At 54.1% G+C, this 16,048-nt stretch overlaps 1 protein-coding gene across 1 annotated transcript in view; it reads left to right on the forward strand.

Annotated features, from left to right (window-relative positions):
• The first annotated feature begins 955 nt into the window (after positions 1 to 955).
• The window catches only part of FAM20A (FAM20A golgi associated secretory pathway pseudokinase), a 40,101-nt gene continuing 25,008 nt past the window's right edge, over positions 956 to 16,048 (forward strand). The window contains exon 1 of the mRNA XM_068977163.1: positions 956 to 1,314. Within this exon, the coding sequence (XP_068833264.1) occupies positions 956 to 1,314 (359 nt within the window). The remainder of the gene's footprint in view (positions 1,315 to 16,048) is intronic.

Genomic DNA, 16,048 nt, shown 5'->3' on the forward strand with positions numbered 1-16,048 from the left:
CGCTCCTTCGCGGGAGGACACGTTCCCGCTCGGTAAACGCGGGCACACCGGGGAACCGCGCTGCATCCAGGCAGGAAGTCGGCAAGACTCTAGGTAGAACCGGCGCCTTCTTTTCAAAGGTCAAACATTTTCCCTGGCTGAGCGCGGCTGTTCCCTGAGCGCCTACTACGCGCCAAGCGCCGGTCATTCTGGATCTGGACGGGGCTCTGCGGGAAGACGCAGACAGCGAAAGGGCCACACACACACACACACACGCACGCACGCACACACACCTGGCAGGTCTTAAGGGGAAAGGCTTTCAGGGAGCTGTCTTGTTTCTAGGAAATAAACACGAAAATCGAAGGTCTCTCGAGCGCAGCTTTGGAGCCCCGTCAAGCGCCTGGCTGAGTCCCGAGCGGGGCCCGCGCGTCCCGGGCGAGAGGCCGGCGCGGCGGCCGGGCGACCAGGTGGCCGGGCAGGGCCGGAAGAGGGCCCGGAGTCGGCGGGCGGGCGGGCGGCGCCGGGGGCAGGTGCCAGCGGCAGTGGGCGGGGGCGGCGGCGTCACCCCTCCCCCGGGGGCCGGGCGCGCACACCAGCTCGGCCCGAAGAGCCGGGGGCACTGGCGTCCCCGCCGCCCTCCGGAGGAGCCGGAGCGACCGCATCCTCCGGAGAGACGCCCCGCGCTCCGCGCCCGCCCTCCGCCGCCGCCGCCGGGAGGCGAGCGCCGCCCGTCCCCGCGCCCCGGCGCCCGGATCCTCCACCTGCCGCGGCTCCCGGGGCGCAGAGGGTGTGAGAAGCAGGGGCCCGGGGACACCGGCCCCCGGGGGCCACTGGGCGCGGAGAGGGGCCGCCGCCCCAGCCCGCGCGCTCTGCGCCCGGGCCGCGACTTCAAGGGCGACCCCCTCGGAGGGGGCTCTGCGCGCGCGGCGCGTCCGGCCCCGGGGCCCGGGCGCCTCCGCGCGCACCCGGTGGGGCCATGCCCGGGCTGCGCCGGGACCGCCTGCTGACCCTGCTGCTGCTGGGCGCGCTGCTGGCCGCCGACCTCTACTTCCACCTCGGGCCCCGCGTGCGGCGCCGCCTGCAGCACCGGGAGCGCCCGCTCGGCTGCCCGTGCGCCCGCCGTGCCGCCTCCCCGGCCCCAGCCCCGGCCCCCTCGGCCCCGCGGCGGGTCGAGCCGGGCGGCGGCGGCGATCCCGGCTCCAAGCTGCGGGCCCTCTTCGCGCACCCGCTGTACAACGAGCCGGAGGAGCCGCCGCTCCTGGGGCCCGAAGACTCGCTGCTGGCCGGCCCGGAGGCGCTGCGCTATTACCGGAGGAAGGTGGCCCGCTGGAACAGGTGAGCCCCGCCGGGCACCCGGCCTCGCCGCGCGCCCCGCGCTGCGCCCGCGCCCATCTCGGGGCGAGGAGAAGTTTGCAGGCAGTAGTAGCGCGCCTGGAGATGCTCCCACACCCGCTCCTGAGCCCCCGGGGTTCACCCCGGGCCCCTTCCGTTCCCGAGCCGTCTCCTCGCTCTTTCGCCCGCTCCTGATGTGGGATCTCCGTTTTCCAGGATGAGGTTTCCAAACAGAGCAACTCCAGCGCTTCTCTGCGCCCAGCCCTTAGTTCTAGACCTGGGCGCTTTCCAGAAACCAGGGATACTCCCGGAAACCCCTCTCCCCTCTTGTTTATTCCCTTGCCCCGGGTCAGAGATCAGGAGAGGTCAGCGGACCAGAAAGACAGTTTCCCTAAGTGGTCGCCACTCTGTTAAGTTTAAAGCGTGGCTTGCCCCTTTCTCCTGAGTGTTATAACCTACAAGCAGTTTTATTTTTTTTTTTCAAGCAGTTTTATTATTGTGAGGGTTTGGCTCACTTGGAGCTGAGGCTCCATGCTTTCATAGACTACCTGGAAATTTTTTTATATCCAAGACTAAATATAGAGGGGGAAATGCCAAACATATGTAGGGTAATATCAAGAAGGATTTTGTGTGTGTGTGAAGGGGTGGGGAGGGAGGGTGTTGGAGAAGCTGGGATGGTCAGTTCCCAGATGACAGAGGCCTTGGAGGAGTTAGGACTCTGGTTGAGTATGGACCGGTCTGAGGATAACTCAGCTCAGTTTTGGACACATTCATCACTTTTCTTAACACGAGAGATTTCCAAAGGAGTCCTCTTCACTGGTTTTATGGGCCCCCAGAGGATGGGCAAACAAAGTCTCTGGAAATTCAGTGCTTGTCCAAGTAAAAACTGTTTGCTCATCATTCTATAGCGCTGAGAGTGGCCAGGGGTGGAGGGGGCCTTTGGAAAGTAAAAAGAGAAAAAATGAGAGTTATCAGCTGCAGTCGCTACAGTGCGTTTCGATTGCAATTCTACGGCTGATAATTTTATATTAGGAAGTGGTTCTCTTGCTAATTGAACGCAGTGAAAAGGCAGTTTGAGATTGCTTCTCAGATGCTGTCATTTTCTATATCACCTTTATTTCATCAACCACGTGAGGATCAGTGAATGACTAAATTATGCCCTTGGAGAATGATCGACACGTCAGCTGAGGATCTGGGGGGACGCGGGAGACTGCGCCGTGTCAGTGTTGATCAGCATCCACTTATTCCACAGCTGTGGCCTTAAATTCTGTATGTTACTTTGGTCCTTAAGGAGAGTCGGAGGAGTATTTTGGCAGAAAAGCAAGACTCTTTCTCACCAGTCTGTCCTACAGACCATTTTGAGCTTGACTTCTATGTTATTACGTGTCAGAATACCTCGTTCACTGCTTAGGAGTGATCTTGGCCGTTTAACAGTGGATGGGTGGGGGCTGGGGCCTTCGCTGTACTTGGAGGCAACGGGATGGGTTTGTGTGGTCAGTTGAATGTGAACAGTTGTGATATTGACTCATTAGTGAAGTGAAAGTCACTCAGTCGTGTCCGAGTCTTTGTGATTGTAGAGTCCATGGAATTCTCCAGGCCAGAATACTGCAGTGGGTATCCTATCCCTTCTCCAAGGGATCTTCCCAACCTAGGAATCCAACCGGGTCTCCTGCGCTGCAGGAGCTGAGCCACCAGGGAAGCCCGTGACTTCCTCTTAATCCGTGAGAGCTCAGATGAGGTTTGTGGGCTGTAACAGGAGGGGGAGCTGTTCTTCCAAGTGTTGAAACTGGACCCTAGAGGCAGGGAAGCTTCACCCAGAGTGCATGGTATGCGTCCAGGCAAGGACGTTAATAATCATATTCCGGCTCGTGTGGTGCATATTGGGGCTTCCCTGGTGGGTAAGCTGGTAATGAATCCGCCTGCAGTGCAGAGACCCGCGTTCGATCCCTGCGTCGGGAAGATCCCCTGGAGAAGGGAACAGCAACCCACTCCAGTGTTCCTGTCTGGAGAATCCCATGGACAGAGGAGCCTGGCGGGCTAGTCCGTGAGCTTGCAAAGAGTCGGACACAACTGAGTAACTAGCACCTCATCAGGCCAGAAGTGGACTGTGGGGGACTTCCCTGGCGGTCCAGTGGTTAGGACTCTGAGCTTGCAATGCAGGGGGCCCAGGTTCAATCCCCGGTCAGGGAAGTAAGATCCCACGTGCCGCATAGTGTGGCCAAAAAATAAATAAATAAAACCATGATGTAGAAGAATTTTTAACAAAAGATAATGATCATCAATGGAACGTGGGAGACTCACTAGCCAGGGTGCGTCTGCATCGCACTCAGAGTTCCGCTAGGAGAGACAGCCACCACCACCTTACCTGAGTCGGTGCCCCATCGACATGAGGACACGCGCTGCAGGCTTCGGTGCCGATGGCGAGAACAAAGAGCAGAGGAGAGAAGCAGGGAGGGACCGTGCCGGCCGCCTCGCTCTCGCACACACAAGCCCGCGCCCCTTCCCTTGCCTGCAGCCGCTATCCAGCCAGTACTGAAAACCCAGAGCTCTGCACACGTATGTGGATGCCATCGTGCCGATGGTCACTTGCCATTGACTGGTTTCCAAAATAACTGTGGCAGCAAAGCAGCTGCCTCACCTGGAGAAGTGCAGGTAACAGGTAGCCAAATCAGCCTCCCCGCCACGTGCTCGGATGAGCCCGTTAGGTCTGCCTGACTGATTCTCCTAACCAGCACCTAGCGAGTAATGCGTGAAGTCAGAGGTACGTTCCTATAACTTGAGCCTGTGACCAGAGTTAGGGTATGTCCCATCTTACCCGCCGCCTCCCAGCACATCCCGTTTTTATTTCAGTGGAAGATGGAGCTTACACACTTGCATGTTTCAGGTCCTCGATCAATATTCATTCATGGGATGTCAGTATCTAGTTGAGCTGAAGCAATGCGAAAGGCACGTCGTGGGTCGGGTGGGCGATCCCCGTGCTGACTTGAAGCTTCTTGCAGACCTCCTTAAATGCCGTCCTTCCTTCCCTTCCTCTCTTTCCCCCTCAAAATGTAACTAAGTGAGGCACAGTTCAGTTCACTTCAGTCGCTCAGTCATGTCCGACTCTTTGCGACCCCATGGACTGCAGCACACCAGGCCTCCCTGTCCATCACCGGAGTCCACCCAAACCCATGTCCATAGAGTTGGTGATGCCGTCCAACCATCTCATCCTCTGTCATCCTCTTCTCCTCCTGCCTTCAATCTTTCCCAGCATCAGGGCCTTTTCTAATGAGTCAGCTCTTCGCATCAGGTGGCCGAAGAATTGGAGTTTCAGCTTCAGCATCAGTCCTTCCAATGAATATTCAGGACTGATTTCCTTTAGGATGGACTGGTTGGATCTGCTTGCAGCCCAAGGGACTCTCAAGAGTCTTCTCCAACACCACAGTGAGGCACAATCCAAGTTGAAAAAGTAATCTGGGACAATGTTCCTATCACATCGTCGGCCGCTGATCCCGCCAGTGGTCCAGCACCAGCCCTCGATGGGCGTGAGGACGCGAGGGGCACGGGGAGCCGGGGGGCCACAGGGAGCCGGGGAAATGAGGTCGTCAGTATTTCAGACCTTAAACCAACAAGCTGCTGCTGCTGCTAAGTCGCTTCAGTCGTGTCCGACTCTGTGTGACCCCAGAGACAGCAGCCCACCAGACTCCCCTGTCCCTGAGATTCTCCAGGCAAGAACACTGGAGGGGGTTGGCATTTCCTTCTCCAATGCAAGAAAGTGAAAAGTGAAAGTGAAGTCGCTCAGTCGTGTCCGACTCTTCACGACCCCACGGACTGCAGCCCATCAGGCTGCTCCGTCCATAGGATTTTCCAGGCAAGAGTACTGGAGTCAGGTGCCATCGCCTTCTCTGCCTTTTCCTGTCAATGCAGTGATGAAGGGCAGCACACACCTGGAGCCCAGGTTCACGGCACCACTACCCTCACAGCTTTGAGGCTGAGCTCCGGGTTTCGCCCCCTCCCAGAAGCCGCCCAAGCCAGACCACATCTGTCCTTTGACTTGTCAGAGCCAGTCAGCTCGGCTTGGCCCTGCGCCCACATATTTTTGGTCGGTTCCTCTGTAACACTGGTTCTTACAGTCAAGGTCAAATGGGGTCATGCCTCCCTGGTGTAAAAACTCCAGCAGCTACAACACAGACACAAATCCTCTTCTCTCTGCTTTTCTCTCTGGACCTCCTCCTCCGGGATCGAGAAGGTTCTGTCTTCCTGCAGTTACCGACTGTGTCTCTCTGTGCTCGTCCCCCATCAGATGCCCTGTCTCCCTCCTCCTGCGCACTTGCTCTCACTGAAGAAAGTCTGGCCCGAGACTCTCTTTGAAAGTCACAGCAAAGACACACTGCAGCTCTGCGAAAATGACAGGCGTTCGAGGGGAGTAAACTGGCCCCAGTTTTCGTAGAAGCTTTGAGAAGCTCCAGAAGCCGAAGCAGTGAGAGGCGAGCAGGGAGAGAGCCAGACGAGATGAGAAAGAGTTTAGCCAGACACCAGAACCGTCTGGCCTAGGAATCGGCGGAGGGAAAGCTGCTTCCCACCGTGCATCTGGGCGAGGAAAAATAAAGTCTCTTCTCACCTCTTCCTTTTTGCCTCTTTCCTACTGATCTCACGCTTGCCCAGATCACTTGGAGAGCAGGGTTATTGGGAACGGGCGGCTCCCCTACAGAGCCTTGGATAGAAGCCCAGGGCCCAGCTCAGAGACACTGCTGTCCATCTTTCGCCCAGAGTCAGCAAGGCCAGCACCCCCTGCTGGTTCTTCTGCCAGTGACGCCAGGCTGAGAACGGGTCCGAAAAGGGCCCTCGGCCACCACCTGCGTGTGGTTAGCAGAGGGGGTGGGAGTCTGGGCGTCCGTTTCTCTTCTCTCCCAGTTAGAGCCTTGCTGGGCTGGTTGGGGGAAAGCTATGACTTCAGTGGTTTCTGAGTCCCTGGACTTTCAGCTGGAGGAAATCTCCCCACTCTTGTCAGAGCCAAGAGCTCCAAGCAGATGGTTTCGGAGAGGGCTGGGCCAGCTTCCTGTTGCCTCATCCCAAAGCCCAGTCCTCACTGCGGTCAGCGTGGCAAAGACCCAAACCGGGGAGGGTACCACACAAGGCAGACCCGCACGTCCTGTCTCCAGTGTCATCAGAAAGAAGCCCTTTGGCCGAGAGCCGGAAGGCGCTCATCGACTCCTCTGCTGGTCCCAACAGCTGCCACCCCGCCTCCTTCACCCCCAGCCAAGTCCTCGTCCATCTGCGAGAAGGGCTGGCCAGTTCTCTGCATGCAAATCCTGCCCGAGACAGGCGTGATAGCTGCCAGGTACTTGACATACACCTGCTAACTCAGGCCTCACGATTTCTCGGGAAGAAGGTGTATGATTCCGAGACGTGTCCCTAGAGGCCCGGCCCTGATGTACACAAGCCTCCTTGCTCAATCCACTGCAACCAGGCCCTGCAGGAAAGGGATTTTACAGATGTAACTAAACCTCTCTCCCAGAGAGGGTGACCTTGGGATAGGGAGATTACCCAGATATTTGCTGTCCTTAAATATCTGGGTAATCTCCCTATCCCAAGGGCACCCTCTCTGGTTCAGTCGCTACATCGTATCTGTCTCTTCAAGACCCCATGGACTGCCGCTCGTCAGGCTCCTCTGTCCTTCACCATTTCCAGAATTTGCTCAAATTCACATCCACTGAGTCTGTGATGCCATCCAACCATCTCATTCTCTGTCGTCCCCTTCTCCTCCTGCCCTCAATCTTTCCCAGTAACAGGGTCTTTTCCAATGAGGCGGCTCTTCCCATCAAGTGGCCAAAATATTGGAGTTTCAGCTTCAACATCAGTCCTTCCAATGAACACCCAGGACTGATTTCCTTTAGGATGGACTGGTTGGATCTCCTTGCAGTCCAAGGGACTCTCAAGAGTCTTCTCCAGCACCACAATTAGAAAGCATCAATTCTTTAGTGCTCAGCCTTCTTTATGGTCCAACTCTTACATCCTTGCATGACCACTGGAAAAACCACAGCTTTGACTAGATGGACCTTTGTGGGCAAAGTGATATCTTTGCTTTTTAATACCCTGTCTAGGTTTGTCATAACTTTCCTTCCAAGGAGTAAGCTTCTTTTAATTTAATGACTATAGTCACTGTCCACAGTGATTTTGGAGTCTAAGAAAATAAAGTCTGTCACTGTTCCCACTTTTCCCCCATCTATTTGCCATGAAGTGATGGGACTGGATGCCATGACCTCAGTTTTTTGAGTCTTGAGTTTTAGGTCAGCTTTTTCACTCTCTTATTTCACCCTCATCAAGAGGCTCTTTAGTTCCTCTTCACTTTCTGCCATAAGGGTGGTGTTATCTGCACATCTGAGGTTATTGATATTTCTCCCAGCAGTCTTGATTCCAGCTTGTGCTTCATCCAGCCTGGTATTTCGCATGATGTAGTCTGCATATAAGTTAAATAAGCACAGTGACAATATACAGCCTTGACGTACTCCTCTCCTGATTTGAAACCAGTCTATTGTTCCATGCCCAGTTCTAACTGTTGCTTCTTGACCTGCATACAGGCTTGTCAGGAGGCAGGTCAGGTGGTCTGGTATTCCCATCTCTTGAAGAATTTCCCGCAGTTTGTTGGGATCCACACAAAGGCTTTAGCGAGGTCAGTAAAGCAGCAATAGACGTTTTTCTGAAACCCCCTTGCTTTCTCTATGATGCAGTGAATGCTGGCAATGTTGGCCTGGCTATGTTGGACCTGGTCACATGAGCCCTTTGAAGGCAGAGTTTTCTCCAGCTAATCAAAGAAGAGGAAGTCGAATAAGGGCTGGAAGTGCCTCTGCTGACTTGCAGATGGGGGCGGGGGGGGGGGGAGGGGGCTGTGGCAAGAGAGACAGTAACCTTCAGGACCTAAGCTGGGCCCCAGCTGACAGCCAGCCAGGAAACAGGGCCGTCGGTTGCACAACCACCAGGAGATGAATTCTTCTAACAAACATGGCAGCAGAGCCTCCTGCAGAGTCCCCGGATGAGCACTCAGCCTGGCGGACAGCTCGACCTCAGCCTTGTGGAGCCTGCGCTGGGCACTCAGTCACGCTGAGCAGGAACCCTGACCGGTCAGCGGGTGTTGCATAAGGCCACCAGGGTGGCGGTAATTTGCTCCTTGGCATAGAAAACAAAGGCAGTACTGCCGTTGACTTCATTTTCTGGAGGAAACCGGGGATGGGAAGCTGGTTGCCACTTGCCTTCTTATGTCAGGTAGCTGGCAAACTTCAGACGGGCTTGGCACCCCGAGGGGCCAAGATCCACGCGGTCTCACCATCAGCTCCAGCCCGCTGCACCCTCGGAAGCTCCAGGTCCTCGCTTCTCCTCTCTGGGAAAGGCGTTTCCGGCCACCTCCCCCCACGCTGGCCCCTCCCCGATGGGGCGCACCCTCCTCTACGGCAGCAGGGAGCTGTCGCGACTGTGCAGCCTCACGGCAGCTGTCGCATGAGCACGAATGGCCCTCGCGCCTGGCGTGAGAAGCCCCCAGCCTGCACGTGGTCGCAGGAGTACATCTGTTCTGTGGTTTCCCCTACGGGAGAGCCAGAGTGAATATCTGTGGGACAAATAATTGGGAACAGACGACCTCAGGACTTGGGGGCTGTTACTCAACATCCTTTTAGCCCCTGTTGGGGATGAAAGCCTTGAACAAAAACAATCTTGAACAAAAACAAGTCATCCCACCTATAACCTGCCTCTTTCTCCTTTGAAAGTCTCAGGTGAAACCCTCCTACCGAGACATCCTGGCATTTAGACCAGGGGTGCTCTCTCTATTGCAGGAGCATAAATAAAATCAGCTTCCAAAAAAAATTTTTTTTTCAGCCCTGGAAGAAAGTTGAGAAGGTGCCGTTTGCCAAGAAGAGAGAATTTCCTCAGCTTCCTGCATTTTCTGAGGAAAGAGCAGCCAAGAAGTCAGGCATTTAAAAAAGCGGGAACCACGGAGGGACCCTGACTTAGCCAAAAGCACTCCCCGCTCACTCCTCCATAGGTGCCGATCTGGGTCTTCCCCGCGATCATCTGTTAAACCAGACACTGCTAAGAACCTGAGGGTTCTGCTGAAGTCGGCTTTCGCATGGCTCAAAGCCAAGGGGGGGACACCATTCCAAACAGCTGCAGCCTGGATGGAGCAGAAGTTCCAGGAGCCAGAGCATCTGAGTACCTGTTATTTATAGGCAGGCACACACACACACAGGACTAATGAAAACCACAGTATGGAAAAAAAAAAAAAAAAAAAAGGCCTAGTTCTTTTTATGGCCTGTCACTTGGCAGGATGTCCTACGGTGGAAATGTGAAATCAACACAACCCTGAGTCTGAGTGCCCTGGAGACGCCGGGATCCGGGAGTGTGGGTCCCTGGAGGCCGACCTTGGAAATCAAGACCTGAAGCCGGCCAGCGTCTCTCCTCTTGAGCAAGAGCCGAAGCTAAGGCCCAGAGAAGGGCCTGTTTTATTGGATTCTCTCGTAACAAACCCGATACATTTGGACAGCCACAGGGGATAGAAAATGGTGGAGGACTGTGATTGCTAAGAAGCCAAGAACCTGTAAGAAAATTCAGCAAAATGTGGAGAGTAGAGCGAAACCGAAGGACTTGGCACGGGGGCAGATGAACGGAGGAGCTGGCGGCCGAAAGTGAGACGGCCCCGGAAGAGGCGGGGTTTCAGGAAACGTGGGAGAGGTGGGTGGGTGAGAAAAGCGTTCCGCCGGCAGAAGAATAAGCAAAGCTGTTCAGCCCTGGGAAGCCGAGTTCAGCGCTCAGGTGGCACCCTGGCCTTCAGCTGTCTCTACCCGGGTCAAGCGCATGAGCCGTGGGTAAGCTCATTTTTCGTGATGCTCACCACAACGGAGTCTGTGTGGAGGGACAGATTGTCATCCGAGTTTCATCCATTTAAGTGGGATTTTTATTTTATACTGGAATATAGGTGATTAACAATATTGTGATGGTTTCAGGTGGACAGCGAAGGGACTCAGCCACACATACGCATGCATCCCTTCTCCCCCAAACTCCCCTCCCATCCAGGCTGCCACAAAACACTGCGCAGAGTCCCCTGTGCTGCACAGCAGGATAACTGGCATCTTTCTATTTCTGGCTCATTTTCTTCAGTGGCCGAGTAGTGACTTTGTGGGGAAAGTGTATTTATCTTCACTCACAGCCCAGCTCGTGTTTTCACTCTGAGTTAGGAATCCTGCACCAGCAGCAGCTGCTTATTTCTGCCTCCTGTGCTTCTTCGGGCACTCAGAGATTCTGGAGGAAGTCAGACTGACCAGCTACAATTCCATTACCAAGTCAAGCCCCAATTCACCACCGTTTCATTGCAGCGTTGTTATTTAAACCAGGATCATTGGATCCTACCCAGTTCAGCTGATGAGGTCTATATTTCCATTACATTTTATGCATACTTTGCATTCCGTGGCTACGTTTATTTTCTTAGGAAATAGTACATGATATTTGCAAAGTGCTGCCTACTCTCTTCAAGATACTTTGATGTCAAGCGACAGAAATCCGACTCCAACCAAAGCAAGCAGTTAAAAGAAATGTGGAGAATCAAGTAACCAAAGCTCGGTGAGGTCAGCTGTCTCTACTCTCTGTCGCTTAGTCCTTCTGCCTGCCTTAATCCCCTCTGCAGGTTCCCAGCCCCAAGAGCACTGGGACCCGAGAGAGAAAAGGGCTTCTCGGATTTCCAAAAAGAAATATCCTGGGCAAAGTCGCTGATTGGCCAGACCTGGGAATACGCCAGGCTCTAGAGGGTTATGATTGGTCCAGTTCTGAGGAGATACAGGCGCTTCAACCAATCACTGGCTCTGGGGAGGTGGAGTCATTGGAAACTCTCTACTGATGCTCTATTCGAGCCATGTGGCTCAGTGTGGGAAGAACAGTTCCCCCAAACCAGGCTGGCGGCTCAGACCTCACGTGACCTGGAAGAACTTCTGTGACGGGCGTGATGGTAGACATTTTCTCAGGTTGTGCCTGCTGCAGTTTCTGACTCTGGTAGCCACCGTTCTGGAGTCTTAATAAGACCTTTTCCATTTTTATTTGTTTACTTTCGGCTGCGCTACGTGTTTGCTGCTGCTCTGGCTTTTATCCAGCTGTGGCGATCGGGACCTACTCCCTCGTTGCAGTGTGGGGCTTCTCACTGCGGTGGCTTTTGCCGCGGAGGTTTCTCTTGTCGCCGCGGAGCACTGGCTCTGGGGTGCGAGGGCTTCGCTAGTTGCGGCTGGCGGGCTCCAGAGCGCAGGCTCAGCTGTGGGGCAGCGGCTCAGTTGCTCCGCAGCTCGTGGGCTCTTCCCGGATCAGCGATAGGGCCCATGTCTCCTGGCAGGCAGATCCTCTACCACTGAGCCATTCGGGAAGCCCAGTAAGACATTTTTAAAGCAAATTTGTTAACTAGTTCCGATTGTGCAAATCTTTTACACCAACCATTAGAATTCCTGCAAGAGGATAGGAATCTTTATTAATTTGGGCTTTCCCTTAAATCAACCGTGCTCTATAGGAGTCCAAAGAAGGAGCGGATGTGAACTCATGTGTCTTTCTCCCAAAATTCCACTGGGACCCATGATGCCTTGTGTCAATCCCTAGGGAAGCACTTGCCTCCTTTCTAACATGAAGAGGGTGAGTCTGTGGTTCTTGAAGCTCCAGCAGTCCTGTTTTCCAAGCTCTGCACACCTTCAACCAGGATTCCTTCTGTCTGAGGGAAAACACTGGACAAGCGCTTTCCAAGTGTGCTTCATGAACTTCCAGGGTTTCTGGAGGTGCTTCGCAGGTTCTGAAACTGATTGCTTCAGTTTGCATTTTGAAAACGTGTGCTTCAAGGTAATTTTGACAGAATATGAGAAAAAGCACACCCAGCTGTTTATGCACACTGAACCATCGGATCTCTTGGCATTTCCTGAGCAAGGTCTAAAAAGGGAATTCAGTCACAGTATTCGTCTCCCAGGGCTACCGTAGCAAATTGCCCCTGTTTAAGTCACTGTTGGTTGCTTGGAACAATGTAAACGTATTCTTTCACAATTCTGGAGTCTGTGTTCTGAAACCAAGGTGTGGGCAGGGTAGCAGGCTCCCGGGAGGGTCTATGGGGGAATCCGTTCTGCTTCTCCCAGCTTCATGCCTGCGCGCATCACTCCAGCCCCTGCGTCCCTGATCACCTCGCCTCTCCTTTCACCTCTGTGTCTGTCTCTGCTTCCGTGTCGCTCTCCTACAAGGACGCAGGTTGTGAACTCAGGTTGTTGTTGTTCAGCCACGCAGTCACGTCCCCCCAGTGACCCCCGTGGACCGCAGCACACCTGGCTTCCTTGTTCTCCACCATCCCCCAGAGTTTGCTCAGACTCACGCCCACTGAGTCGGTGATGCCGTCCAACCGTCTCACCCTCTGTCGCTCCCTGTTCCTCCTGCTCTCAATCTTTCCCAGCATCACAGTCTTTTCCAGTGAGTCATCTCTTCACATCAGGTGGCCAAAGTATTGGAGCTTCAGCTTCAGAATCATTCCTTCAAATGAACATTCAGGGTTGATTTCCTTTGGGGTTGACTGTTTTGACCTCCTTGCTGTCCAAGGGACTCTCTGTTCTATGTGTCTCTCTTCTATAAGGACTCAGGTCATGGACTCAGGACGCACCTGGATAATCCAAGACAGTCCCATCTCAAGAACTTCACTTACCTCTGCCATAGCAGATCCAAAAGAATTGGCTGGGAAGAGGCCAGCTGCTCCCAGCCCTTATTTTCCAAATAAGGTCACTGTCACAGGTTTCAGAGGTTAGGGATAGGATAGGCATGAGCATTCAGTCATGTCTGACTCTTTGAAACCCCATGGACTGTAGCCCACAGGCTCCTCCGTCCTTGGGATTCCCCAGGCAAGAATACTGAAGGGGGTTGCCATTTCCTTCTCCAGGAGATCTTCCTGGCCCAGGGCTTGAACCCGTTGTCTCCTGTGGGTCCTGCATTGGCAGGCAGATTCTTAATCACTAGCACCACCTGAAGGTTAGGTCATGGACATGTGTTTAGGGAAAGCCCCATGAAGCCTGCTGTAGTCATGCACATCTCATGATGCCTAGGAAGGCCATGCAGTTGCCATTTTACTTTCATTTTTCAAAAAGGATTGTTTTCCTGTTTACACAAAAGAGCACTGTACCATTTACACAGCAGGTCTTGCTCTCTCTGCCAGAGCTTCTGATAGGCGTTGAGCAGCAGTGCATTTAGGATGACTCTCCTGGCGGTGCCTGGAGTGTGGTCGTCAGGGTTTTCATTTGGGACAGGGAAGTAAATCTGCTAATTAACTGAACTTGGATGTGGGAACAAAGGCTCTTTATGGAGGTCTCAGAGTCAAACGGGATGGGCGAGGGAAGTCAAGCCACCGGCCTCAAGCCACAGAGCCCAGACAGGGGCCAGACTACCGGGACAGCCTGGAGCCTCCTCGGCTGGTTCTCCTGGATCTGCTGTGACGCACGAGCCAACGGAAGGTCCGCATGTGAAACCCGTGTGCTGCGGAATGTGACTGCACAATGTTTGGCTGGAAAAATACCAGAATAGACGATACGCGAGTGCTCACCTTAGGTATTAAAAAGCCATCAATAAAGCGACCGTCGGATGCTTAATTTGAGCAGTGTAACTTACCAGGGGCCCCTCCAGGTTAAACTTGGAAATGTGTACCCCAGGTAACTGGATGAGGTGGCGTTCTGTTCTGCTGTGGGCTGTAAATCCGTCAAAAGGTCAAGGGAGGTCGGCCAAAAACGATGGGCTTGGATTTACAGCAATTGATCTGCAGCCCTTCTTTTTGGCAGGAACTGAGCTAGCGCTCTGTTTAGGCCACTTGTGATTTGTGATGTTTAAAATCACTTTATCTGCATCTGTGACAATGCTTCGTTCTCACTGTCTGGGCAAGGGGGGAGTAGGTTGCTGTGCTTAACACACCCCATAATGTTATTTACTCTTTAAAGTGTAAATAAGCGAGCAGGTGAACAAGGCCAGAAGCCTGGGCGCCACTGGAGGTGGTCAGCTGACTCCTGTCCTTCAGGACAGCCTGCAGAGCTGCCCACTCGGAGAATCTGTCCTGTTCCTCCAAGCCAAAGAGAGGCCCGGCCTCTTTCACCAACGCCTGCGTGACTTTCACCAGGTCTTTCGTCACGACGTACTGGCCTCTCACTTACTGGCATGCTTTGGGTACACCCTCACTGGACTGTCAGCTTCTCAAGGACGTGTTGAACTGAGTGGATGTAACCACACCCTGATCCCCAGAACACCATTATCTTCTTTGGAAAAAATATCTTTGCTGATGTGCTTCAGCGTCTTGAAGAGACCCGCCTGGAGTGCGTGGATGGCCCTGAATCGCACGGCATGTGTCCTTGCAAGAGAAAAACAGAGCGAGCTTAGACACAAGAAAGGAGATGTTGGGACCAAGAAGGCAGAGGCTGGAGGGACGTGACCACAAACCAAGGAACGTCAGCAGCCACCGGAGCTGGAAGAAGCAAAGAGTGGGTCCACCGGAAGGAACGCAGCCCTGCTGACACCGCGATCTCAAACTCTTGGCTCCAGAACTCCAAGAATACGTGTCCGCAAAGCCCCCAAGTCTGAGTTGCTTGTTAGGGCTGCCACGAGAAACAGCCAGAAGGCTGATGTTTGCTTGCTTCTTGGCCACGTGACTCCAGAGTCTAAAATGCTGCTTGTGCACAGCAGGTGCTTGATAAGTGCTTGCAAATGAGTGAAGAAGGCAGAGCACTGGAGAACTGATGCTTTCAAACTGCGGTGCTGGAGGAGACTCTTGAGAGTCCCCTGGACTGCAAGGAGATCCAACCAATCCACCCTAAAGGAGATCAGTCCTGAATGTTCATTGGAAGGACTGATGCTGAAGCTGAAACTCCAATACTCTGGCCACCTGATGTGAAGAGCTGACTTATTACAAAGGACCCTGATGCTGGGAAAGATTGATGGCAGGAGGAGAAGGGGACGACAGAGGATGAGATGGTCGGATGGCATCACCGACTCAGTGGGCATAAACTTGGGCAAACTCTGGAGGATGGCGATGGACAGGGAAGCCTGGCGCGCTGCAGTCCATGGGGTCACAAAGAGTCGGACACGACTTGGCAACTGAATGGCAAAGAATGAGTGAACACATGAGAACCCCAGAGCCTTGTGGTTGGGCAGCTCTGGGTTTAAATCCTGAGTCTGCTACATAAACACTGGGAGACCTGAGGCTCATTATCTCGGTTTCCTGCTCCGTAAAGTGGGCCGCAGACCTCACCCAGCGGGTACGGGGGCAGAGTGAGGTCTCCAGGGTAAGGCACAGGGCACTGGCTCCCGCCGCCAAGCCAGCAGCAGGTAAAGCACCACTAGCTGGTTATTGCCCTGCATTCCATGTGGGTGATTTGATTTCCATCAACAGCCAACCATATTCATTAATGTTTAATGCCTGCTTGGGTGCACGAGACGCAGGAAGCAGGATCTGCGTTCCCCAGATGCCAGGAGAAAACCCCGGAGCTTCCAGCCCAGCCCTGGCCTGCCTCAGCCTCCGCTGCTGCTTCCAGAGAGAAAATATGCATGTTCGTCTCTCCGTGGCCACTGTGATATCTAGAGCTTGCAGGGGGGAGAACACAGACCGGGGCATCTGCGATTAGTCTGCCTACCCCATAAATTACAGGGCTTCCCTGGTGCTCGGTGGTGAAGAACCCGCCTGCCAATGCCGGAGACGCGGGTTCGATCCCTGGGTCAGGAGGATCGCCTGGAGAAG

Source organism: Capricornis sumatraensis, chromosome 8 (genome assembly GCF_032405125.1).
Source record: "Capricornis sumatraensis isolate serow.1 chromosome 8, serow.2, whole genome shotgun sequence".
NCBI classification, from domain to species: Eukaryota; Metazoa; Chordata; class Mammalia; order Artiodactyla; family Bovidae; genus Capricornis; species Capricornis sumatraensis.